This window comes from Benincasa hispida, chromosome 9 (genome assembly GCF_027475165.1).
Source record: "Benincasa hispida cultivar pf3 chromosome 9, pf3_genome.v1.1, whole genome shotgun sequence".
Taxonomy (NCBI): Eukaryota; Viridiplantae; Streptophyta; class Magnoliopsida; order Cucurbitales; family Cucurbitaceae; genus Benincasa; species Benincasa hispida.
The window spans coordinates 80,121,874-80,148,332 of NC_143486.1; the positions used below are offsets into that span (position 1 = coordinate 80,121,874).

Genomic DNA, 26,459 nt, shown 5'->3' on the forward strand with positions numbered 1-26,459 from the left:
TTTAAACAGCAGTATATATTAAAACAACTATGGTAGACGATATTGTGGCCGTATCTATATATATTTGTAATTGAAATTGAAAACAAAATATACGAATACACTCAGATCCTTCGTCCATCCATTTTCAACCTCAAACTAGATCGACCATTTATATATATGAATTATTTGAAACGAACTCGTATATATATAAATTATTTGAAATAAACCCTGATATATATATATATGGATTATTTGGAATAATCTCGTACTGCCCAACCTTTACTTCAATTTCGCACACACCTCTGCCAAACGTCTCACTGGCACTAGATCCGCACCTAGCTACTACGCCGTCAACCTACTAGATATGCTTGCGTAGGCCTATTAGAACCCTACACCACTTATATCCACTACGTTGTTGTCCAGATTCGCCCATCACTGCACCGTCAATAACCTCCATCAATAATGTTGACCACCACAACACGGCTGGCAACTCATGCCGCCAGACAGAAGAAAAAGAGAGAGGAAGAAAGGAGAAAGAAGGAGAAAGAAATGGAGGTCCAAAAAAAAAAAATCACAGGTTAAGTATGAAGGAGAGATACACAAAGACCTAAGTTTATTTTATTATCATTCTTTTTTAAATTTTCGAAACCCTCGTAAATAAGGCAAGCGTCTATATGACATTTGGGCCTGTCTATTTTGAAAAATCTTAGCCGGTTAGATTATTTAAAGGAAAAAAATAGTGGGTTTATACCATTAGTGTAATTAGGCCTATTAGTGTTGGAACCCCATAACCATAATGAAAGCTGGCCGAATTAGTAATGACTGGGCCACAGGCCCATTTTAGAGCCCAGATTAGTTATGACTGGGCTACAGGCCCATGCGTTTGTGGCCCCAAATTAGGTCAATGGGCCACGACACACGTTGGAGTTGGAGATCTTGAAAGGCAAGCCGGAGAAATAGGCGAACTATCGAAGTGGTAGCCGGACGACAAATCGTGGAATTTGCAGCGGCGGCGGCGACGACGACGACGACGACGACGACGGAGGAGAATGGACGGAGAAGAAGGAGGAGGGATAAGGCTAAGCAAAAGGTTCTCTGATAAAGCTGGATCCGGCGAGGTCGATTACAAGACCAAGGCTGGCACCGCCTGGAGCCATTCCTATCTCAACCAGAAGCCATGGCATCCTCTCTCGTACCCTAATCAGCGTCGCAAATGGATCGCCGAGCAGACTCACTCACAGCGAGAGAAGCGCGCCGAGGAAGTTGCTCGCGAGGTCAATTATATGCTTCATTTATGTTGTATCGAACTCACAAGATTTTTCTTCTTCGTTTTCTCATCAATCGGTGCATTTTTTCTGTTTGCAGTATGCTCAAGAGCAGGAATTCTTTCGCCAGACTGCTCTCGTCTCCAAGAAAGAGAAGGAAAAGGTTTTTACCTAGTTCCCCCCGCTTTCTTACGTTTACACTTTGAATTGAAGCAGTTTTCATTTCGTATTTTTTGAAGTTGTATAGGTAAGTGACATGTAGTAATTATGAACTTTCAGTGATCGGTTGATATTTCCTTCATAGCTTGTCATCATCTTTTCATTCATTCTTCCACTTTCTGGTTTCTTATGAAGCAAATTGGAGAACGTTTTTTCTATGGTTCATGGTTAGGTTTTTGTGGGAGTGGCTCTCATTTTTTTAAGTTTTATATCTATATATTTTCTGGAACAAAAAAGAAAACTCCGCTGACAGTTGCTATGCCAAGCTCGATCTTAATGATGATGATGGCATACCTCAAATGTTTCTCCCAACGTAGATCTGTCTTCTCTTCGATTCCGGCGGCAGCTTTTGTAGTTTATTTATGAGAATAGATAGTAGTCTATAATTTTCCTTCCATTTATTATCTGACGAACTCACTCTGCTTATTATTTATGGATAATTTTTGGCCATGCACTCTGAAACCTTTGTTTGATGATTAGTTGGAGATGATGAAAGCGGTTAGTTTTATGTACGTACGACCACCTGGTTACAATGCTGAAAGTGCAAAAGCTGCAGAGATCGCTGATGACAGGAAGAAACAAGAGAGTGATAACCCCTCTCAGGATCTGCCCAAGGATGGCTCTGCAAATGAAAGGTACTTCATCTTTATCATGCTTATACAGTTCTTGTCTTATGGAAGTGGAAAACGAAGATTCATTGAGCATGATTTGAAGTGCTGTTTCCACTTGAAGGAAGTAAGTTTTCGATACCTCTTGCAGGCCACCAGAGTCCTCAGGCACAGTTGGTAGGGAGAATGGTAAGAAACCGAGGCCAAAAGATGTTTTTGGGCGTGCATTGCCCACTGAAGAAGAATTTGAAGTATTAAAAAATGCTCCTCGGTAAGTTGATACTGTGTGAGAATACGTTCTTTTTTTCTCTTTTTCTTGTACCACCTTGTTTTGTATGTTGCAACTCATGTTTGGATGAAATTATTTATTTAGCACCTAAGAAGCACAAACACTTTGATTTGACTAGCATGTCTGTCCGACACGTTTTGGACACTTGGACACTCCGACACTTGTTGGAGACGTATCAAACACTTGTTAGATATGTTAGACACTAGTTGTACAAATCCAAAATAGGACCAACATTTGGTAAACATGCATCAAACTCTTCTTACATATACTAAGTCAACATATATATAACAAAAATAATAAAATTTGAGAGTGAAATACATCGAATTGATTTTTTAAGCATAGAAATAAATAAACTCATTCTTTAAGTTTTCTTCTTGTTTAAAAATAATATATATGTTAAAAAATATATGTTTTAATAAAGGAGTCCTTGGTATGTCCATGTCCAAAATTTTAAAAAAAAAAATGACGTGTCGCCGTGTTAGTGTTGTGCCGTATCCGTGTCTTGTATCCGTACCCGTGCTTCTTAGTTTAACACTTAGCATGAAAGCAATAATTGTATATGGCTCATTATTTTTGCTTGAAAAGGAAAAAATGCTATTGATTGTTTATATAGCTTTCAAGAACATCTGTAATTAGATTTTCAGTTGATTTTATGCAACATCAATTTCTTCACGTTATTATTATACAGTTTGGTTGTGCCTCAGAATGAATGTCTGCCTGTTCTTTTGTACACTTGTACTTAAAACACATTGGAGCGTTCTCATAGGTAAAGAATCAGATAATGTATGCTATATTCAAGGAGTTTAAAAAGTAGTCCACGAAATGAGCTGCCAAGCAGCCAATGAACAGTTCATGTTTGTAGGGTATAATTGATGTAGTCAAATTCACGGTTAATTTTGGGTTATGTAATCTAAATTTAATGATTTAAGTCCTGTATATAAGAATTCTTGTTTTTAGAGATTTATGGGTTTATTTTATTTTATTTTATTATCTGTTCTCAGGATGGACACAGGTGTTTTTGCGAGAGTAAAACCATTTGGGGTAGAAGTACGCAATGTAAAATGTGTAAGATGTGGGATTTATGGTCATCAAAGTGGTGACCGTGAATGTCCGTTGAAGGATGCTATAATGCCAAATGAAGAAAGCCGATTGAAAAGAGATGACCCCTTAACCACCATACTTGCCCATGCAGAGATTAGTGAGGCTAGTATTTTTTGATCTGTTCTTAATCTGAAACTTACCTTCCATTATTTCCTAGTTTAATATTTTTTATTTGTACGTAACCATATTGTATTATATAATATTTCAGTGTGTATACTTTTTGCAATATGCTGACATTGGTGTTGTCATTCTTTACTTTCATTAACTGTCTCAAAAAGATCACTACTTGTTGCCTTTGCCTTTTGCTCTACAATCAATTAGCAACCTGAATATAGCATTTTTTAACATTCGTTCTCACGTGCTTTCTTTTCTGCATTATTTACAGCCTCTAAAGTGGGAGTTGAAGCAGAAACCAGGAATTAGTCCTCCTCGTGGAGGGTTTAATCCGGATGATCCAAACCAGCAAATAGTTGCCGAGGATATATTTGACGAGTACGGAGGTAGATGCTTTTTCCACTGTGACAATCCTTTAATTCTGGTTTTTTTTTTTTCTTTTTCGTTTTTAGCTGGCAACTTATTATTCCCCATGTGATTTGTAGGCTTTCTCAGTGGTGGCGGTATTGTCCCTGAATTGCTGTCAAATCTTTCAAGCAAACCCAAGAAAAAGAAGTCTTCAAGGAAAAAGCTTCAATCATCAACTAGTAGAAAAGTAAAGGACCTAGAAGACGATGAGAGAATATCAAAGAAGAAACATAAATCTAAAAGAAAGAAACAAGTCAGCAGTAGTGAATCAAGTTCAGAAACTTCAGAGTTAGATAGGCTAGATAGAAGGAACAAGCACAAGACTTTGTATTTGTCTGATGATTCCGACTTTGATACGCATCATAAGACTAAAAAGGATAGAAGGAAGCGTTTAAATACTTCTGATGTTTCCGGCTTTGAGCGGCCTCTTATTGCTGATCGATATTGCCCGGAACCAAGCGCAACAGATATTTCAGACTCCGAGAGGCATAATAAAGGGAGGAAACGCAAGGATTTTGATTCATGTAAAAAGCTGGAATCTGAATTAGAACACAGATCAGGCAGAAAAAACCGATCATACTCATCTGAAGATTCCGAATTTGAGAGACATAAAAGCAGATCCAAACATTCTTCATCCAAAGGTCTGCACTTAGGTAGACATCATTCAAGTAGCAAAATGAGACCCAGGAAGTCTTATTCGTCGGATGATTCTGAATTGAACAGGCATCATAGAAGCAAAGGCCGAAAGAATTATTACTCACCAGATGATTCTGATCGAGAGAAACATGATAGAGTTAAGAAGACAAGACATTAGTGTATCTTACCTTGTGTATATATTCAGAACCTTGGGGGACTCTGACTTCAAAATAATAATGAATATCAGTTTTTGGTTCTTCATGACTGGATTTGGTTGGTTCCATGGACGTGTAATGTACATTACAAAATGAGCAAAGAGCAAAGATGTGAAGAAGCCTTCCGAATTTCGTTGGAGCTTAGCATTTCAAAGTAAGATGACTGACTGGCGCTGGTTTCTAGCAGGTAATGTCTCAAAAATTTGAATTAATTGATATCTATTACTGGTAATATATGATGAAATTACACATGGGAATATGGTCAAACAAGCTACTGTGTGAAAATTGCACACAGGAAATTAATTTATTGAGATTTGATGAAGGAGAGTTAGTTTAAAGTAAAGTTGGTTCGTTGATTGTTATAACGTGGTAAAATATGTGACCTGAGATTCAACTTTACCCTTATTAAGTGATTTTCATTGATCATCCAATCTCAAGTATTTGATCACTATTAACCTAGAAATAGTTATGTGGGAACTTTGCTTTCTGGTTGGGAAGTGTCTCTGTCCACTTCCTATTACTCTTTTCATTCACTTTTTCTAACCTTTGTAGTACCAACTAATTTAATTCATTTGGGCGAAACATCTAGATTATGGGTGTCATGATGCGCCCATTCCTATAGCCATTCCTTCAATATTTCTGGCTCTCGGGAGTCTCTTTGTAGGATACTTGGCCAAAGTGTGACTCGTTAGCCCATAAGTCAGTACTATGACGAAGTGGCTGTTGCTTGCCCGACACGATCATACGAGGTCCCAATTCACCCAACATGATCATCAGAGGTGAACAAGAATTGGGGATCGGATGCCACCGGCGAAATTCCCGCCAATGGCTGAGATGTTCAGTCGACTCTCTTCCACTTTGTGGGGGTCCAGACCATACGAGTGAGCAGAAAAGTTAATTTAATTTTTTTTTAAATAAAAATTAAATACAATCTCAAGGAAAAACCTCCGAAGTGAGGGGTGAGTTTCTTCTGGGTCAGGAAGTCACTCGTCGTCACATTATCCGTCTTGAGAGAGAACAGTTTATGATGGTCTCTTTACTTTGGACTGTTAATAATTAAAATGTTAGGTTATGTAAATTTAATTAGTATTCAGTATTCGTTTATGAACGTAACCTGTGACATAATAGTAGAGGTTCCCCACTCTCTTTAAATTTGGAGGATTTTTCCATTCCTTATTTTGGCCATAAATTTGACATGATAACAAATCCATTGCATGAATTCCCTCATATTTATACTCTCCCTGTAGTCTCCTAAAAAAATTTGAAAATTAGTCATCAAATATGCTCATTTCTAAACATCCATTTTCATCATACTTCTATCGATTACTAGCTAGATTACTAATTTAATGTTTGGTCCATCAACTTTAAATATTTGTGGAGCTGGTTATTTTTACCAACTCATCCCAATTCATTCCAATTCAACACAACTCTCCATTCAATGCTCTAATTGGTTCCATCTATCGAGCATCGTTGGCGACTACTTTTACAACACTTTGGTGATATACTCTAACGAAGACCTTTGGATGGCTAACTTTGGTTATCACCTCACATGACATGACCAACTTTAGTGACGACTACTTATGACGACCAACATTGATATTCACCTTAGGAGGCCAACTATGGCGAAGATAAGAATGGTAAAAAAACCTGCAAGGGTGGGTCCGAGGTGAGAAATTCCCAATTTAACTAGAGATAGGGGTTAAATTGAGGATTAAAGTAGGATCTTCGATCGAGAACAGGGTGGGATGGGGAGAGTATCTATGCCCTGTCTCCAAACATGTCCCGTTTAGTTTTTTAAGATATACTTTATTTATATGAACATATAAAATGTTTAGAAAATTTGCATTTTTTAATTGTGTTTCTATTTCTTTTTTTAAGTTTTACTTACTGTATTGATACTGTTTTTGTTATTTCATTTTTTATTTTTATTATTTTTTTAATCCAAACTTTAATTTGGTGAAATAAACCTATTAATTTTTTAAAAGTAAGTTTTGTTTTTATATTCGACACACTGTAACAATTTTTTTAATAATTTTTTTTTTTTCAATTGGAGTTTCTAATATTTCGAGTAGAGATGTCCACGGGATGAGGTCGGGGATGTCATTTTCCATCCTTGTCCCGCTCCCCATTTCATTTCCCATCCTCGTGAAATTCTTCGGGGATCGGGGCGGGGATTCCCCGCAGAGAACTCACGGGGATCGGGTTCCCTGCGGGGAATTTTTTCCAGTTACCTTTTTTTTTTTTTTGTAAAAATTCAATTAATTTAAATTACTAATGTGAGTAAATTTTAATTAAATAATTAACTTTATCACTAAATTGTTTATTATAGTTAATTTTATATGACAATTTGAATTTAAAGGTAAATTACTCCAATTTTAGTTTAAAAAAACTAATTAATTTTTTTAGTAGAAAGAAATAAATATAAATAGAATTATTCACATATATAATCTAAATTTAAACATTCAATTTAAACATATTCATTATTTTTCCCAATAAATAATCAAATTTGAAATTTAAATGTAATATTTATATAATAATAATAATAATATAACATTAAATAACTATATTAAATAAATATGTAAAAGTTAATTGGGGCGGGGACGGAAAACGGGGTGGGCCGGAGGAGGGGGCGGGGACGGGGACGGGGAATGACCAAAATCACCTCGAGTGACCAACTCCAAAACAACCAACTCGTCTGATAATATATTAAAATAAAAAACAAAAATAGAAAGACTTGGTTGGCGGAAGTGTTTAAATATAAATTTGAAATTGTTCGTTTATTGTGTTTAGTAATCATCTTTTAGAGTAATTTGATATTGAGGGGTTTGTTTAAGGATGATTGGGTCATCCTTATAGACTGTTTCATAACCGTCCATTCATAGTCTAAGAATAGGTATCGTTTGCATCAACTTGGTAGGACTGAGACATATCGTTTGCATCAACTTGGTAGGACTGAGATGGACTAACTTGACTATCTCAATAAACACAATATTTTTTTTTTGCACGAAATTAGCACATAGTTGGCCATGTTTATGTAAATTTTGTGATAAAATTTAAACTGTGATTTAATCATTCTTTATCATGATATTTTGATTCAATATACATTGAGTATAATTAATAAATATTTGACATCGAAGGAAGTAATTTATAGTATCTTAAACTATGTTTTAAGTTAATTTACCATGAATATGAGATATTTTGAATGTCATTTAAAAAAATTTTAGAAATTTTTAAAAAGGAAATAAAATTTTTAAATAATACTCATATAATTGAATTTAAATTTTAAATAGTTGACATGAAATTTAAAAGTATAAAAAGAGAAAAAAATATATGAATAGAATTAAAATATAGATGATATAATTGGAATAAAAGTGATACGACCTAATAATAGGTAAGTGAATGAATAGACTTGAGAAAAAATGAAAGAAAAGAAATAAAAGCCAATTTTATTTTAAAAATGAACGTTGTAGTTTTTCAGGAAAAAAAAGGTTGTTTGTTATGTTTCTTTTATAAAACCTCTCATCAAGTTTTTTTTCATGTTTTTTATTTGAAAAGTCAATTATAATTATTTAATATATGTGCATGAAATCTCAAATAATACAATACCTATAAAAATCATAATGCTATTCAATTTTATTAATTCAATAAAAGTTAAAAAGAATTACATGTTTCTGTAAATTTATTGCGGAGAATAATTACCTGAAACAAGTAATGTGTTTTAAAAAATAAATAATTAAATAATGGCTAGCTAGTAGTTACTGCTTCAAATTAGTTTTTTAAAAAATATTTCTTTCCCTAAATTAGATTGTCCTTTCTTTTATATTTTTTATATATAAGGCAATAAATAAACAATTCTAAAAAAAATATTTAAAAAATATACAATATAAATATTTTGATATCCAATCCAATTGTTTCATTTAAGTAACAAAATCAAACTTGAAGTTTGAACATCCTTTTAAAATTTCAGTTGACGTCACCACGTGTCGTATTCACAAGAGATTTAATTATTCTTTTTTTCCCCTAAAATCCCTTGAAGAAAAAACAAAAAAAACTACAAACATGGGACAAAATATCTTAATTTTTTAATTTTGCAGATCAACCTGTATTGAATTCATTTTGAATTTATGTCTATTTTATTTCGTTCTTACTCTATATTTTAGAAAAATATTGTTAATCAAATGTATCTCCATCTAGTTAAGATTTAACAAACAAAATTTCGCATTGATGTGTTTAATTTCAATGACTATCATTGTAAACATTTTAACTTTAAAAAAAAAAAAAAAAAAGTTGGCATAAATGAAATATTCGGCAAAAAAAATCAATTTTCTTGATAAAAATCTAAAAATTAAAAAAAATTGAATCAAGAAAAACTAAAAACTTACTGCTCAATCAAGAAGGAATAGTGAGATGATTCTATAATAAATTTGTGTGAGTAATTGATACAAATGAAAGATTCAACAAAAAAAAAAAAATCAATTTTCTCTCCCTAAATCCATGCAAACCATATTTAAGTGTTTGACTCAATAAAAATTTAAACAATTAAACAAAATTGAACTAAAAGAAACTAAAAACTTACTGCTCAATCAAGATGTAATAGTGGGATGATTCCACAATTGATTTGTATGAGTAAGAAAGCAATTGAATTTTTTTTAAAAAAAAAAATAATAATAATACAAATGAAAGATTCAACAGAAAAAAGAAAAAAAAAATCTTTCCCTAAATCTATGCATGGATTTAAGTACTTTTTTTTCATACAAATCTAAACAATTAAACAAATTGAATAAAAAAAAAAAACTAAAAACTCCGCTAGATCAAGAATAATAGTGGGATGATTCCATGATTGATTTATGTGATTAAGGAAGCGATTAGGTTTCTAAAACAAAAAACAAAACAAAACAAAAACAAAAACAAAAGTTCGATTTTATTTTCCTAAATCCATGCCAATCCAAAATTTAAGTGTTTCTCTTAATAAAAATCTAAAAAATTGAACAAAATTTAATCCAGAAAAACTAACAACGGCTGAAGAAGTACTAGTGAGATGATTCTACACTTGATTTGTACGAGTAAGGAAGCAATTGAGTTTCTTCAAAAAAAAAAAAAAACACAAATGAAAGATTCAACAAACAAAACCATTTTTATCTCCATAAATCCATGCAAACCAGATTTAAGTGTTTTACTAAAAAAAAATAATAATAATAAAAACTTATCGCTAAATCAAGAAGTAATAATAGAATGATTATTACAAATACAAATACAAATACAAATTGAAAATTTTAACAACAAAAAAATAAATTTTCTTTCCCTAAGTCCATGCCAATCCAAGATTTAAGTTTTTCTCAGGATAAAAATCTAGCTAATTAACAAAAGTGAATCAATAAAAACTAAAAACTTCAAGAAGTAAGTAATAGTGGGACAATTCAATAATTGATTTATGTGAGTAAGAATGCGATTGAGTTTCTGCAACAATAAAAAATAATAATAATAATAATAATAACTAAATTTTCTTTCACTAAATCTATGTCAATCCAAGATTTTTAAATGTTTCTCTTAATAAAAATAAAAAAAATTAAATAAATTTGAATCAAGAAAAACTATAAACTTCAAGAAGTAATAGTGGGGCGATTGCACAATTGATTTGTGTAAGGAAGCGAATGGATTTTTGAAAAAAAAAACAATTTTCTTTCACTAAATCCATGTCAATTCAAGATTCAAGTGTTTCTCTTGATAAAAATCTCAAAAATTAAATAAAATTGAATTAAAAAAAAACTAAAAATTTATTACTCGATCAAGAAGTAATTGAGATGCTTCCACGATTGATTTGTATAAATAAGGAAACAGAGAGAATCTGAGAGCGAATCCTCATTTTCGTCTTCCTCCCTTCTTTGTTTATAAAACTAAGTTTCTACTTCTACAATTCTACTCTTTCAATGCCTCGCCCATGACCGATGCATTGTTTAAAAAACTAATGACAACTTAGAAAAATACATTGCAAAATGGAAAAAGTAAAAATAAAATATTCTCATTGTAGAGAATTAGAGGGTGAGAATTAAATGAGAAATTTGTAAGCATACTTCATAACAATCACAAAAGGATGACAATTAAATCAAATTGTTAACCCTTAAATATAGAATTATGAAAGGGTGAAAATTTTACGAAGGATGAGTTGAATCACAACTGATCATTAAATCTAATTCCATTTAGGAAAAAATCATAAAATTCAAGGGTATAATAAGTATATGCTGAAGAATGAAGAGCAAACACAAAGATTCTCCCATTTTAGCCCTTTTAATATAGTAGATATATATATATACATACATATATACATACATACATACATTATAACATGTAAATAAACCCTTGATAAAAACCCTATTTCCTGGGCAAATTCTACCCATACATTCTACCATTGCTAAGGTATGTTGTAAGATTATTAATTATATAAAAAAAATAGTGTTTCACCTAAGTAAGTAATAGTAAGTATAATAGTTACATTGAAAATTGTAAAATATGTTTTTATTTATTGAGTTCACATCTCATTTGAGTGTTAAGAATTTGAGAATGTATGTATATAGTTAAATAATGGAACAAGAAATTCAGCAAAAATATAAAGAAAAAACAATAACAAAAAAAAAATCATAAAAATGCATGCTTTTATTCATAATTTAACTCAACTCAACTATAACTCTACCCTCCAAATATAGAAACGCCAAACCCACCCTAACATATAACTCAATCAAGAAAAATATGGGCAAAGACCTCTTTGCTCATCAATTTTTCAATATGACATTTACTTCGTCCTTAAATTCCTAAATATTTATTTGATCCTTAAATTCCTAAAATATTACACACTTATCCTAAGTTAATTGATTTTGCACAGACTTTACTAATGCTCACTTATAAATCAATTAACTGAAAATTGACATCAATGATCATATGAAACTAAACTAAAAAACTTGAAGAAATCTAAGACCAAATAGACACTCAAAAATTCAAAAACCGAAAAATAAAAATTTAAATTTTTTTAAACCGAAAGACCAAAATAAAACCCAAATTCAAAATATATGGGTAACTTAAAAGAACCACATGGTGAATATTTTTCCAATATATACATATATAATTTATATGCTTACTTGAGAGAGAGAGAGAGAGAGGGCATACCAACCGTAGGATGTAAGAAATTTGTTAGAATTAAATATATATGAAATATATATATTTATATATTACCTAATTAACAAACTTCTACAGGAAATGAAACTGAGTAATATAAGCCACACAGACAGGCAGTCAATTGGATCTCACGCTCAAAGGAGTGTTGAATCAAACATTGGCTCTGCACCTACCAAAGTCGTTGCAGTTCCAAATCAACAGAACCTCAAAGTAGCTTCTAGTTCTGCCTCGTCAACACAATTGTACCCCAACAAGTAAGCCCGAGCTGCCATACATATTAACATGCATTCTTCAAAACAGAACTATAAACAAACAAACAAACTGAAAAAAGAAATATCAGATTTTATACCAAAACGCCCTGAACCCATGAATGGTTCGGCCTCGTCGGTTACACCGCCTTGTTGCTGTTCCTACAAGTTTGATATTAACATTACCATCACGTGAGTTTAACAGAAATCAGTCAAGGCATAAACATGTACAAAGGGATCAGATAGTAAGCAGGCATTGTGGAATAAAGAACTGGATTGGAGAGAGAGATAAAAACCCTTTGTACAATAAATAGTATCATTACATGATTTCATTTTATGAACCATTTCTTCATTACATGACTTTCTCTATCAATGGATGGTAGATATAGGATTATCACAACCGATCTTAACTTGGATAGCAAATTTCAAGTTTGGCTATATTAGTGTCTATAATTGATGACTTTTGCCCAATATTAAGCAATAAGGCCCCAATGGGTGTGTGTGTATTCAATGTTCCTAAATCAAGACGAGAATCTCTTTAATCACCTCGTGCTGAGACACAATAAATAAATAAATATGTAAATAGTATATATAGAATGTATACACACCCAAATGTCTTTAATTTATATAAAATCAAATGTATGACAAAAACTTAACATAGGGATTAAAGAGATTAACGTGAAAAAAATATTGACCAATTTCAAATGAATAAAGTATTAAAAATGACTAACTTTAAAGTTGCTAAATAAGTATTAAAAATACGAAAAATTTCTTTTCCGATTTAGTTTTGATTCATTAAACTTGGAAATAAAACCGTAGTTTTCAACTCATTATTGATTCCACACCTTCATCCAATCAGGCAAGCGCCTGATTGAAGGTGTTCACCTTGACTTACAAAGAAACGAGAGGTTTGGCTATCTAACAGGACAGTAACATCAGGTTTAATCTAATAATTTAAACATTAGTGGTGAAACAAGGTATTACAAGAGGTCTTAAGTTCCAAACTTTTGCAATGTTATTTTCGGCATCTTTTCATATATCTCGATACCGGACCTTGTGAATCATGCTAACACCGAACAGTTTAAGCTTTGGGTATCAAAACATGAAGAAGAGGTCAATAGAAGCTCAATGTAGAGGTCAGTAGAAGAAGAGGTCATAAATGAGAGGCCTTCAACTAACACTAACTAAGAAAGCAGCTACAAAATCCCTGCTATGTACCTATTTAATCTGAACAAGGAATAAAAGAGACCATTTATAGTCTCGCTCTATTTTCAGTAATCAGTAGTAAGCTCTCTAATAGGAAGTTAGAATATTGTTAGGCAGTAGAAGGAAGATCAGACAATTCAAAGTTGGTAACAATAAAAGGAGGGTTGTACTCACAGTATCTGGTTCCATAGAATCTGGCAAAAGTAGAGTATCAAAGCAGTGTCCAGATATTCTGCAGACAAGTTGTTCATCATTGGGATCCATAATGACTTCTCTGCAAGTGTCGTCACAAACTAAGAAAAAAAACATGTGACTCATCCATTACACAGGTACTAAAGTTACTGGGCAATTTCTAACAAAATTTGTTATAAAAGAGAGAATAATACCAAATAAAAATATCTTACCATGAACAAGTCCGGTCTTTTCACATACAAATGCATCCCCAATTTGGTAATATGTACATGTTTCTCCAGAACAAGTGTGATCAATGACTATCTTGTCAGTCAAGCCCCTGCTGCTTTTCCATGTAGAAACTTGATCAGCCACGGTCCTATCAAGAATTATTTGGTCATCTTGAACCTGCAAATGCTCAATGGTTTTTTTAGTCACCAGAAAAATGGAATTAGTAAAGACTCAGGAGGGAGATATCCTACAAAACCATAAAACAAGTCTATAAAAGACCATTTGTTCAACCCTATTTTATACAAGAGGATAGGGAAACAGAAACTATATTAGCGAATATTTACCAGCATTCAAAGCATGTGAGAAAATCACATACCTGAGAAGGAAGAGGAGCTTGACTTCTTTTTGCTGCTTGCATTTGGATGTAGTACTCTTTAAATTCAGAAGAGCAATCTCGAACCAGTTGAGTCATATCTTCCTCGTCACGCTGGGATGATGGCAAAAATGGGCGATGAGTAGTTCATCTCTAAGATAGGAATAAAATCAACTAACCAAATGAATATGGTGGCACAGGGAACCCCCATAGTACTACCAGATCCAAAGAATGACGTGAGATTTAAGAGAATCTGATCAAGCTCTTTCTTTCCCAGAGTGATATTAAATATTAACGGATTTTAATGTGTTAGATTTCATATAATTTTGCCGAAATCACACTTACTTAAACATATCATATATATATATATATATATATATATATATATTCGTGAACCTATTATTTTCTTTTCCTTTCTAACAAAAGAATGTAATTGCTCTCACTTCAAATCTTTTCTGTTTCAAACAGGACAAAGAATTTAAAAACATTTCTCATGTTTCAAATAACAGGAGGGTGAAAGAAGAACCTGAATGTAAAGTTTTTTCCAAGGACATTGGCGCAACTTCTTGGTCGTGGGCAACAGACCCCAACGCAGACAGTATCTGCACATGAATCGCAGGCATAAGTGTCAAATTCTAGTACTGCAGTAGTGCAGAATTTCATATCACTTCTATTCATTGCTTGGATAGTAGTAGCATTGAAGAATAGCGTACAGCTCAAACATGGATGTATATGGATATATAAGATGCCATTACTTACAATCTGTGCCATAATGATTCATCAGACGCCACAGAATTTAAAAACCGACAAACCAGTGAACAAGAAACCAGATCCTGCTTCAAAAGACAGTTAAGTGAAAGACAGAAACAGAGAGGGAGCATACAAAGTAGGGGGAAAAACCCTGTCCGCAATACCTCTGATGAGAGAAACTTGAGGATGTGACGGAAGAGCTCCGGAGGAATTTTACTGAAAATTCCAGTCTCAATCCTCCCGGGAACGACGCCCTTGGATTGAGAGGACGAATTTGTAACGGAAACTACCTCTCTTTGTTCGTTAGGGCTAATCTGTTCGATTCGAGCTCTCTTAGCTTTTGGTTCCTCCTGCGCGTTCCCCTCTTCCTACAAATACCCGCACTCAAATTCATCCGTAGTTCACCCTAAATCGGCATGAACATGATAAAATTTGAAGAAACAAACGAACATGTTTGAACGATACGCCTATAATTTTCCTAAACCCCAACCAATCCAACTCTACAAATAACATGGGAGAAATAGCGAGTGAAGAGGTAGAAACCTTGTCGGAGACCTCCGAGAGAACCTCTGATTCGAGAAATTGAGCCAAGAACTCGTCTTCTTCATCTGGAATGGCCATTTCGCATCAAGCGATGGGATTTTCGAACTCCTGCAACGATCGATTGTGATTAAGCCGATAAATGATCTCCGTCGGCCGGTAACCGGAGCTGGCAGCCGGCAGTTCCGGCCTTTAGAATGACGACCAACCCCCAATAACCCACCCGAAATCACAGGAACCATGCCAGGTGAGGATTCTCCACAACTGCACAACGCGAGCATCCTGCGGCCAGATTCTTCGAATTGGGCTGACGGCCCGGACTTTGATTTGGGCCAAATGGCCATTAACTTGATGGGCCCAGCCCGCTATAAAACATTATCAAGTTTCATAAAAGGCTGAATGGGCCTTAACTAAGAATCCAACTGATGAACTTCGAGATTGCAACGGATGTTTTATCTACTAAGCTATATTCAAATTTAATCTTCACTAACATTTGAAAGTATGGTAAATCTAAAAAAACCTTAGTTAGTTGCAATATATACCTTTGAGACTTCGACTCAAGGTTAGAATTAGAAGTTCAAAATTCCTCCGATTCACATGTTATTTAGCTAAAAATTAACCTTTAACCATATAATGGTGTGATTGAAATTAAGCTCATACCATAAAAAAAAATATTTAGATTTAACTGAAGCATATTTATTTTATTTTACTAACTAAGGACGTGTTTAGATTGACTTTCTATTTTCTAATTGTTTAAATTAGTATTTTCAAGTGTAAAAAAAATGTCACTTAAAAAGCCAATTCAAAGAAGTCTTAAAAAATATTTGGTGTTTAAAAATAATTTACTTTTTAATTTAAAAACATTTTAAAATAACTTAAATTTACCTGGAAAAAAATCATTTCACAACAATAGTTTAAAAGATGTCGGAAATTTTAACTTTATTATTGTATCTCTCTCCTCATTTAATACATACTTATTAGTTTAACTATTTCCTTTATTACAGGTTTTTCTAGGCAGCCTTTATCAAGGTTAGGTTTTCCAAATAATATAAATAATGAATTAAAAAATTCCAAAAAGATACATTATACACATATGTTTTAGTTTCATATTTTAGTTAAAATTCCCCATGTGGTTATGTATGACGTACGAATAAAATTCATGATAGCTAATTATTTGATTGTTTCCAAATTTTGTCGTCTTCAGAGGAATTCTTGCTCTCAAGTTTATCTTCTTAATTTTAAAATAATTAAAATCACTTTTATCATATTTAAAATTAATTTTAAATACGTATTTAATCATTAAAAAATAATTTAATATTTAATTTTACACTTTTAAATAAAATTTTCATATCATCAAATTTGATTATAAACGATTGAACGTGTGATTCAAAATGATCTTGAAAATGTCAAAAATAATTTTAACCATTTTAAAACAACATTTAAATATGTGATAAATAGTTTTTCTTTCCTATAATGGGAACATGCATGTTCGTTACTTTGATAATATTTTTAGTAAGCTTGGATGATTATTTTATTCTCAATACATCATGACATTTTCAATGAGGTACGTTGTCTATTAATGATTAGATACAATAATAACCATTAACGTTAAAAAATACATTAATCTTTATGCATCTATTCTTATCATTTACATTAAAAAATAAAATAAAATTTGACAATTACAAATTATGGTTAGACAGTTTAATAGATGACAAAGATAGGTGCGACTTAAAATGTACATAAATATTATTCTAACTACTATATACAAATTGAAGGCATAGAATTTTTACTCAATGTTCCACTTTTGGCCAATTTTCTCACTAATTTCAATAGAAAACAATATACAAACTTCTATAAATTCATCAATTTCAACGAAACAAAGCGTCGCACAAAAAAAAAGCCCGATGAATACTCAAATTAACTAGTGAATAATTTTATCATAACTCATATATTTTGACAAAGAAAACTCTACTACTCCCTATTTTATTAAACTCACATCTTACAAATGTTTTTTTTTAAAAAAAATCATGGACTTATCAAAGATATCATCTTAATGATAATTAGAACAAAATTTTGTTAGATAATTATAATATTTTAATGGTTAAATTACAACATCTATTTAAGTTTAAGATGTAATTTGATACAATCCATCATCAAAATTGATACAATTTTTTTAACATATTTAAAGTGAAGTGATCGAACCTCTAGCCTTAGAATAGATTAGTACCCACAATTGAATCATATTTATTTTTAGCAAAACTGATACAACTAACAAGTTTGGTGGCCAAAATTATTATTTTTTGAGTAAATTACAAAAAAACACTATTGATAGTTAAAAAATGGAGTTCTAAAAATTTTGTTGATTATAGAAATTGTAACGAAGTGTATAAGATTAAAAGTTAAATTTTTATCGTCAAATTTATTTCGATCATTGCAAGGGTTCAACGAACTTTAACTTTTGATTTTTGCAATTAGCCCCCATTTGTTTTCAAATAAATGTAAGATTGAGTATAAAAATAGTGGCGAAGGAAGACGAGATTTGGTCAATGGTGGCTATGAGTGGGAGAATAATTCATCAATTTCCGAACGAACTACGTAAAATATTTCTCTTCATTCTCTTTCTTTCTCATGGATCGTAATTCGTAAAGCCATATAGATCTGCTGTCTACTACTACCAACCTGTCCCTTGAATAAAGAAAGTTTTTGTCAATGGCAGCCTCTGTGAAGCACAAACAACAGAGAGAGTTGACTTTCCCTAGATTAAACCCACAAATGGCTCACTGATTCGACGAATACACAAACCGCACTAAATCCCCCAAAACTCCCATTTCTTTGTTCTCTCTTCTGAGAGCTGCAGCTTTTGGAGCAGGAATTGAGAGCGATGGCGACGGTTTAGGTGAAATTGGTGACTAATTTCTTGTTGGGTATTCAAGAGTTGCAGCAATTGGAAGATTGAAGGCTCTGGAGAAATGGGGTTGGGTAATGGGTGTCAAGATGGAGTCAATACAAGGCCTCTGTTCTTGGTGATCTATGCGACGGTCATTGCCGGCATAGTGTTCTCATCGTTATATGTATTTTCGGCTGTTTACTCGTCTTCAAATTCTGTCTCTGATTCCAGCTCCTCCTGGTTTTCGTCCCCTTCTTATGAATTTACCAGTACGTGTTCTGTTTCTCTCTATTTCTTGTAGTGTAATTACACTTGATTATGTTCCTGTTATGTTGTTGGGATGAATGGTAGATTGTGATTGATGATGGATAGAAATTTAACTGATTTACTTGCTCTATTTGACGGCATTTAAATGGATTGGTTGACTTTATGTACTGTAAGCTAAATCGGGTTTGAGCTGATGATCTTGTTCAATTTTATCTATAAACAACGGTGGGATTGAAATTTCCTCTCTCTGTGACATTTTTGATAAAACCTTTCTCACCATAAATCTTCAGATTTTAGTTATTGGAGCTGTTATCCAACATTGTCGCTGTTCCAACCAACTTGTAAGATAAACGTTTGGTTTTTGTTCATTCTTAAACTGACCCTTCAGTGCTTCATTTTTTCCTCTCATTGAATTGTGGCATTGGCTAATTAGTTGTTTCCCATAGAATAATGAGCTGAAGTTTCAACAGTCTCTTTTACCAAAAAAAAAGAAAAAAGGATATGAGCTGAAGTTTGATTTCCGTACCCCAAGTCTGGTTCTCTAATGAATTTTCCCTGTTTCATGTCCAAGCAGCAAACATATTATTGGTCTTGATGCAACTTTTTTTTCCTCTGTGCACCTCCCCTTTTCTTAATTTTATCATTGATTGGCATTGTCTGTGTTCATTTACGACTTAACCCTCTCTTTCTAGATTCCGATTCAACTCTTATCAAGGACCAAAGATCAAATGTATCACAACCAAGTACAGTGCCCAGTCCAGATTTCCGCAGCACAAATGTTCACATCAAGGGGGAAAGACCGATATGGGAAGCTCCAGACACCAAAGGTATGCCACTGCCGGAGACTTTTCATCTAAGCAAGGAGCTAGTTCAGGGAAGGGCAAAAGATAACATAATAATAGTGACATTTGGTAACTATGCATTTATGGACTTCATCCTCAGTTGGGTTAAGCACTTGACAGATCTTGGTCTTTCGAATCTTCTTGTCGGTAAGCTACTGAATCTTTTTTAATATCATTTTTAGTGGTAACCTGCTGTTGAAAATATGTTTAGGAAGCTTGGGTGATTATTTCAGGTGCAATGGACACCAAACTGTTGGAAGCTTTGTATTGGAAAGGTATTCCAGTTTTTGACATGGGAAGCCATATGAGCACAGTAGATGTTGGCTGGGGATCGCCTACATTTCATAAGATGGGAAGAGAAAAAGTGATTCTCATCGATTCAATTCTCCCTTATGGTGTTGAGTTGTTAATGTGTGATACAGACATGGTGTGGTTAAAGGTAACTCTTGGGATTGTTATTTGGTTGTTCCTTCACCATCAAGCTACATCTAATTTCTGGTCATACGTTTGCACTAACAATATTGGCAATCTATTGACTCATTATATTATCGCAAACTTGTTTTACTCAGTATAATCTCTCCTGCCCTTACTGATAAAAACTGCCAGATCTCAATAGTATAACAAGTATTCGACGTGTTTGGTTACTAAAGCTTCTATTATTATTAATATATGTGGTAGAAAATAATCTTGTTTTATTCTTATTCAAAGGTGGGTGGGGAGATCTTGGGATAGGAGGGAGGTTTTTTTTCCCTCCTTCAGATTTTTAAGAGTTCAAAGTTGGGTTTGTGTATTCAAATTCATTGGTCCATTCGGGTTTCTCTTAGTGCTATTATTTGAGAAAATAATCACCTCATTAGTTTTTTAATGTAACAGAATCCGCTCCCATATCTTGCTCATTATCCTGAAGCAGATATCTTAACTTCAAGTGATCAGGTTGTACCAACAGTGGTTGATGACAGGTTGGATAAATGGAACGAAGGTGAAGAATTAAATTTTCTCTGTTCTTCCATGGCATTGATTCAAAATTACTTAACTTTTCCCAGCCTAAACTAAAAACTATGTACAAGCACGTGTTTTTAATACTTTTAGGGCATGCCTCTTTGACCCATGCTTGATTATATCACGAGTTCTTAATTTCATACATTTTGACCCATGAAGACTTGCTGGTCATTGATGTTTAAATCACCGTTCATGAATGGTTGTTCAACAGAAAATTTTTGACAACTACAGAAGGAGTCTACGGCAATAGCTCCTTCTTGGAGCTGGAATAGCTGTTTCAAATTGTTTTCTTCATATGTGTTTCATGCAAGGATTATAATACTCGCCTCGCCAATATGTTGTTATATCTATAAATCGGAGGGTTTGACAAAGATATCTTTGATATCTTTTATAATCACCCATAAAATATGAAAATACCATCCATTACTCTCAATATGAATATAAATCCTTAAACTAGTTTGAAATTAAACACAAGTTAATTATTAACTAACTTTTAGTTTCATTCACAGCAATATTGTATATCCATGAAATTGAAATGGCAATATCGATACTGATTTCAATATTTTAATCCTTGGTTTCATGAATCTTCATGAAATCAAGAAAACATAAGGGACATTTCTTAGTTGAAAATGTTGAAGTTCATTTGGATACAGCTAATGCCTATAAATTTGTAAGTTTTGCCATAATTGAACTGGTTCCATCTTCATGTCTTTAAAGACGTTCAAACGCTATCAGGATATTGCCTTGTGCAACTGAAGTTTCAATCTCTATCTGAAGCACCCTATTCTTTGGAATTTTGCTCTTCGAAATATTCTTTAGTTATCTTTACTTGAATAATTAGTTTATTCTGCACTCTACGTGTCTACATTAAGTATCCTACACTTTCTGGCATATCAATATTAAAGATGCAAATGCTTTTGAAACAGTTACTGGTGCCTTGAATATTGGAATTTTCCACTGGCGGCCCACAGAAGCATCAAAAAAATTGGCAAAGGAGTGGAGGGAAATGCTCCTAGCCGATGACAAGATTTGGGATCAAACTGGTTTTAACGAACTTGTTCATAAGAAATACGGACCATCTGTAGATGAAGACAGTGGACTCGTCTATGCTTATGATGGCAATCTCAAACTAGGAGTTTTACCAGCAAGTATTTTCTGTAGTGGACACACCTACTTTGTCCAGGTAGGACTTCCACTTTTTGCCTCAACATTTTGTTTTTTAGAGTATCCATTAGTGTTTGGGTCTCAACATCCTATTAATCATAACACAAGCCATGTTAATGTATTCTCATTGATCTAATCAAATTGCAATGGCAGGCAATGTATCAACAATTTAGATTGGAGCCATATGCTGTTCATACAACATTTCAGTACGCGGGTACTGAAGGAAAGCGCCACAGACTGCGTGAGGCCATGGTTTTCTATGATCCTCCAGAGTACTTCGATGCACCAGGTAAATTTTGTATGAGATTCATGGATCATTCTTTTTTGCTGCATGATATGCATTATGCACATCATTTTCCAAATTGTCTTATTTTCTGTCCCTCGCCTTTGAGTACTTTTATGTGGTTTTGTGATTGTTCTTGTGTTCCCTTTGTATGGGTCATAACAGAATCTGCTTGGAGTTGGAGTTTCTAGGGAAGATTTACAAATTTATTTGTGGCCTCATGATCAACTGAATAGCCTTCCTCACCATTGAAGATATTGTGTGACTGATGTTTTTATGTTTAATAACGCTTCATTTCTTGGGAAATTCTACAGGAGGTTACCTATCATTTAAGCCATCAATTCCTAAGAACCTAATATTAGAAGGAGAGCATAACCTTGATACTCACTTTACTCTTATTAACTACCAGGTTGTGTGTTCTAACAATAAACCTATGTTTTCCTCATACGATGTCCTAAAATGTCCCATTTCTGAGTTTCTATTTGTTTTTTATGTTCAGTTGAAACAAATAAGGACTGCGCTTGCTATTGCTTCATTATTGAATCGTACACTGGTAAGAACACTTACTGTGGACACATTCATTCTTCAGAGCAAATACGATATTATGTAGAAAAGAGGGGAAAAACATTTTGGTGAGAACTTATAGGAGAGAAGGAAGGAGATTGTGAATATCTCTTTTTCTTTTATAAATAACCAGGCTCTCTAGAGACACTTTTACGTTATTTTCATGATCTAACCTACTAATTTCTAAGGAAATTTTGCCCACCTTGATGCTAGTTGAGCCTTTCTAGAGAGAAATTGGTTGAGAATTCTGGCGACAATGAAGTCAAAGATAAAAGGGGATGATATGTAATTTAAACATGCTCATAAACAGTGAGAAGTTCCTTTTACATGCATAAAAAATATAGGAGAAATGAGTATTTATTTTATGTGTGTATAATAGACTGAAACCACATTTCTTGATGCTCGTCTTTGCAGCTACTTATGAAATTTTGTCTCTAATTTTTTTCATTTTGTCTCACTCGTGAACTCCAGATCATGCCTCCACTGTGGTGCCGGTTAGATAGGCTTTGGTTTGGACATCCTGGAGTGCTGCAGGGTTCTGTGACTCGACAACCTTTTATTTGCCCGTTGGACCATGTTTTCGAGGTACCTCCAAAATTTTGAACTGATTGAAACAGTTAATATTGTCTTGATGAGCTTTTCACCATCATATTAGTCTAATTCCAATCCTAATTGGATAAGATTATAAGTATAGTGAGGATTTTTACTTTTGTGGGATTGGCAGACATAGTAAAATTTAGATGAGAAATATGTTCATATTCAGCTAATCTATTACTGAACCAGGCAATCAACATATGAATTAAATTGAAATTATACCACAAAGTCCAGGCTTTAACCTTTCGGGTTGACTTCAAATGTGATGCTGAAGCTTTCTTTGTTTCTGGGATTGGTTGGAAACTAGAGACTACTGATTGACCCTCTGGAACCAATAAGTTAAAAGTGATAGTATATTTATTGTAAACCATCATGGATTGACCTAGTGGTAAATAAAAGGCTTAAGAGGCAATGAGTTCAATCCATGGTGTCCACCTACTTGGGATTTAATATCCTATAGGTTTCCTTGACACCCAAATGTTATAAAGTTAGGTGGGTTGTCCCCAGAGATTAGTCGAGGTACACATAAGTTGGTCCGGACATTCGCGGATGTTAAGATTTAAAAAAAAATTATTGCATATTGGACTCTAACATTCCTATCACTAAGAACTACTAAACTTGGTATCTAGCGATTTAAGCTTAATTTCTACAGATATAGCAGAGTATATACATTTATAAGTTATTTTTTTCCCTTTTTCAATACATTCAAGGCTCTTTCTCCCATCCCTTTTGACCAATGCAAAATCAACTATACCTAGTGGTGTCCAACTTTGCACTCAGTATCATATCAATTCACGCAATTATCATAGGAATGATCAGTGTGTTATCTGTATGGTGCTCAACATAATCTTTTTCTTTTAATTTTTCGGGGCCATAATAACTTTAAGAAGCCCGATTATCTTTTATTCATTTCGACCCATAGATCCCAAATGAGGTGGAGAGGTATTCATTTATACAGTCCGCTGTACATTTTCTGTAACATATGGATTAAAGACGTGAGATTTGTTAAACAAAGAATGCACTTATATTTATATTTATTTATTTATTTCCTTCATTTTTATGCCAAGCAGGTCAATGTGATGTTAAAAGAATTACCAGAGGAAGAGTTTGGCCCAGGAATCAGCTTTAGAGAGTATTCTTTCTTGGAAAATCCATTACTCCCAAAACAGGTCAGTGTCACTTGTTAGAAACGGTCAGTTCTGCCAAAGATAGCATAGCTCAACTAGCATTTGTATGTGATAGCGACAAAGAAGTATCTTGTTCGAATCCCCCAACCCTTATTGTACGAAAAAAAGAAAAAAAAGTTTGTTTTGCTTAATTAATAGCATTTTCTGAGGAACTGTTAATATGTCTTTAGGTGAAAGAATCATGGCTTGATGTTCGACTCTGTAAACAAGAAAATGAAGATTGTCGTCCATCAAATGATACAGTACTACCAGGTGTCCTCAAATTTCCTAAAGGCAGCAATGAAGACACGGTAATTAGCTTTTTTTACATTACATTTGACCACTTTTACTGCTCAGAGTTCACCCTAATCAAGTTCACCCTAATCAAAAAGATTATTGTCATCTAGTAATACGAAGCTGTATTACACAAATTGGATAACAGGAATCTTGTACTTCCAACCATTTTCCTGGTGTTGTGAATCAATTGTACAACACTGAGACTGGAAGTTAGATTGCTGTAATTTTTAACTACTTTTGCAATTCCAGAGCAACATAACAGGAACATGTAGACTGCAGATTATAGATTTCACATTTTACTGCAGCCTTAGAATAGGTTGTTTGTGTTTGGTATATCTTTTGGGAAATTTTTGGAGCCAACAATCCCCTGGGAAAAAAAAAACAAAAAAACAAAACTAAAACTTATCTTTCTCCAAAGGTTCAGATTTGTTAATATTAATTGAAAAGGCATGAAATAGGATGCTCGCAATAGAATGTTTATCTGTTAAAATCGCTGTTTCAGTTTGTTTCATAGATGTTGATGCATTCTAGGGATCTCCTATTGCTTGTTGTAAGTTAGCTATATAAACCTTATAATAAGAAGTCCATCTCTTCATTGAACTTACTGTATTAGATTCTATGTTTTTCTTGTATAGTTCAAAGCAATATTTTCCACATTCAAGGATGTTAAAGTCATCCAGTTCTCCACAATGCAAGATGCGTTCCCTGGTTTCTCTGATAAGGTAACCAAAACCCTTTTGATTCATTTGACTAATTAGGGCATATCATGTTCACTTTTGTCATTTTCAAACTCACTCCAAAACATGTTCTTAATCATTCAAATCAATTTGATGATATAAAAATTGTATCTAAAAATATAAAATTAAACATCAAATTGATTTCGTGTGATTAAATGTATTTTGAACTGATTTTGAATATTAAAAAAATGATTTTAATGATTTCAAAATCACTCACAAACATGCACTAACAGATTTTATGTAAAGTCTCATACACATGAACTACAATTTGATTAACAGAAAAGGGAAGAGAGGTTCAGGAACCGAGTCAAGCGTTATGTCGGCATATGGTGTTGTGTGGAGAATGCAACCCCTGGCCACATATATTATGACATGTACTGGGATGAGAAACCTGATTGGAAACCACACCCGCCTCAAACACCCGAGGAGGATCGACCACCTTTATAAGGTCATTGATGCGAGCATTTATCTAAATCTAGAAGAAATGAAGACAATTTCTCGAGGATGTTTTATTTATTACTCTGTGAAGAATCCAAAGCATAGGCTTAGTCGGGATTAATGGAGGTCGAAATCGAGTATTGGTATGATTGGAGGTCGAAGTCGAGGCTACCTTTTTAATTTGTGTTCTCATGGATCACAGATTCACAGTAGAGTTAAAAGAATACAGATAGATTTAATTTAGTTCCCACTTGTTCTGATAGGTGAGCAGACTTGTTATTTATGTTAGATGGAAAAAGTTGCATCTGTAAGCTCACAAAGAAATATGATATATGCTCTCTGAATGAAGGGAAGTTTTGACTTTATACACTCCAATAAAGAGAGAGGAAGTAAAATGCACAATGTTTCACAAAGGATGAATGCTTTATTTTATTTGATAGATTTCAAGGACGTACTAATCTAACAATTGATCAGTTATGATGCTTTCAATCAATTGAAATATGGCAAAAAAAAAAATATATCAATCTTCACACATTTTTAAGTATTTGAGCAAATTAGAAAGACCACCTTTGAAATATGGTGGTGGTTACAATCATACCTTCAAATTTTCAATTGTAAAAATTGAATCCTCAAACTTATACAAGTGTTAGAATTGGACTCTCAAACTTATACAATTGTAGAAATTATAATAATGGTAAAAT

General features: G+C 33.3%; 3 protein-coding genes across 4 annotated transcripts; 2 read left to right on the forward strand and 1 right to left on the reverse strand.

Moving 5' to 3' along the window:
* The first annotated feature begins 904 nt into the window (after positions 1-904).
* LOC120087215 (zinc knuckle (CCHC-type) family protein) lies at positions 905-5,265 on the forward strand. The gene is made up of 7 exons (XM_039044126.2): positions 905-1,253; positions 1,345-1,407; positions 1,944-2,098; positions 2,223-2,342; positions 3,362-3,563; positions 3,847-3,961; positions 4,061-5,265. Exons 1-7 carry the CDS (start codon positions 1,029-1,031, stop codon positions 4,795-4,797), a joined length of 1,617 nt encoding a protein of 538 aa, XP_038900054.1. The 5' UTR covers positions 905-1,028; the 3' UTR covers positions 4,798-5,265.
* A 6,735-nt stretch (positions 5,266-12,000) lies between these two features.
* On the reverse strand, positions 12,001-15,819 carry LOC120085121 (F-box family protein). Of its 2 annotated transcripts, none has more exons than XM_039040982.2 (9): positions 15,524-15,819; positions 15,145-15,348; positions 14,990-15,063; positions 14,757-14,832; positions 14,234-14,344; positions 13,860-14,034; positions 13,630-13,748; positions 12,351-12,411; positions 12,001-12,266 (listed from the first exon to the last, which is right to left on the reverse strand). In XM_039040982.2, exons 1-9 carry the CDS (start codon positions 15,599-15,601, stop codon positions 12,196-12,198), a joined length of 969 nt encoding a protein of 322 aa, XP_038896910.1. In that variant the 5' UTR covers positions 15,602-15,819; the 3' UTR covers positions 12,001-12,195. The 2 variants fall into 2 exon arrangements, with proteins under 2 accessions (XP_038896910.1, XP_038896911.1); XM_039040983.2 differs by having other exon boundaries at positions 12,351-12,405; positions 15,524-15,800.
* Positions 15,820-17,966: 2,147 nt separating this feature from the next.
* On the forward strand, positions 17,967-26,171 carry XEG113 (xyloglucanase 113). Its single transcript, XM_039042772.2, has 13 exons — positions 17,967-18,676; positions 19,367-19,663; positions 19,750-19,955; positions 20,390-20,495; positions 21,442-21,698; positions 21,833-21,968; positions 22,277-22,371; positions 22,462-22,515; positions 22,998-23,111; positions 24,191-24,289; positions 24,478-24,597; positions 25,219-25,305; positions 25,600-26,171. The coding sequence occupies exons 1-13, from the start codon at positions 18,490-18,492 to the stop codon at positions 25,765-25,767; spliced, it is 1,926 nt and encodes a 641-aa protein (XP_038898700.1). The 5' UTR covers positions 17,967-18,489; the 3' UTR covers positions 25,768-26,171.
* The last annotated feature ends 288 nt before the right edge of the window (positions 26,172-26,459 follow it).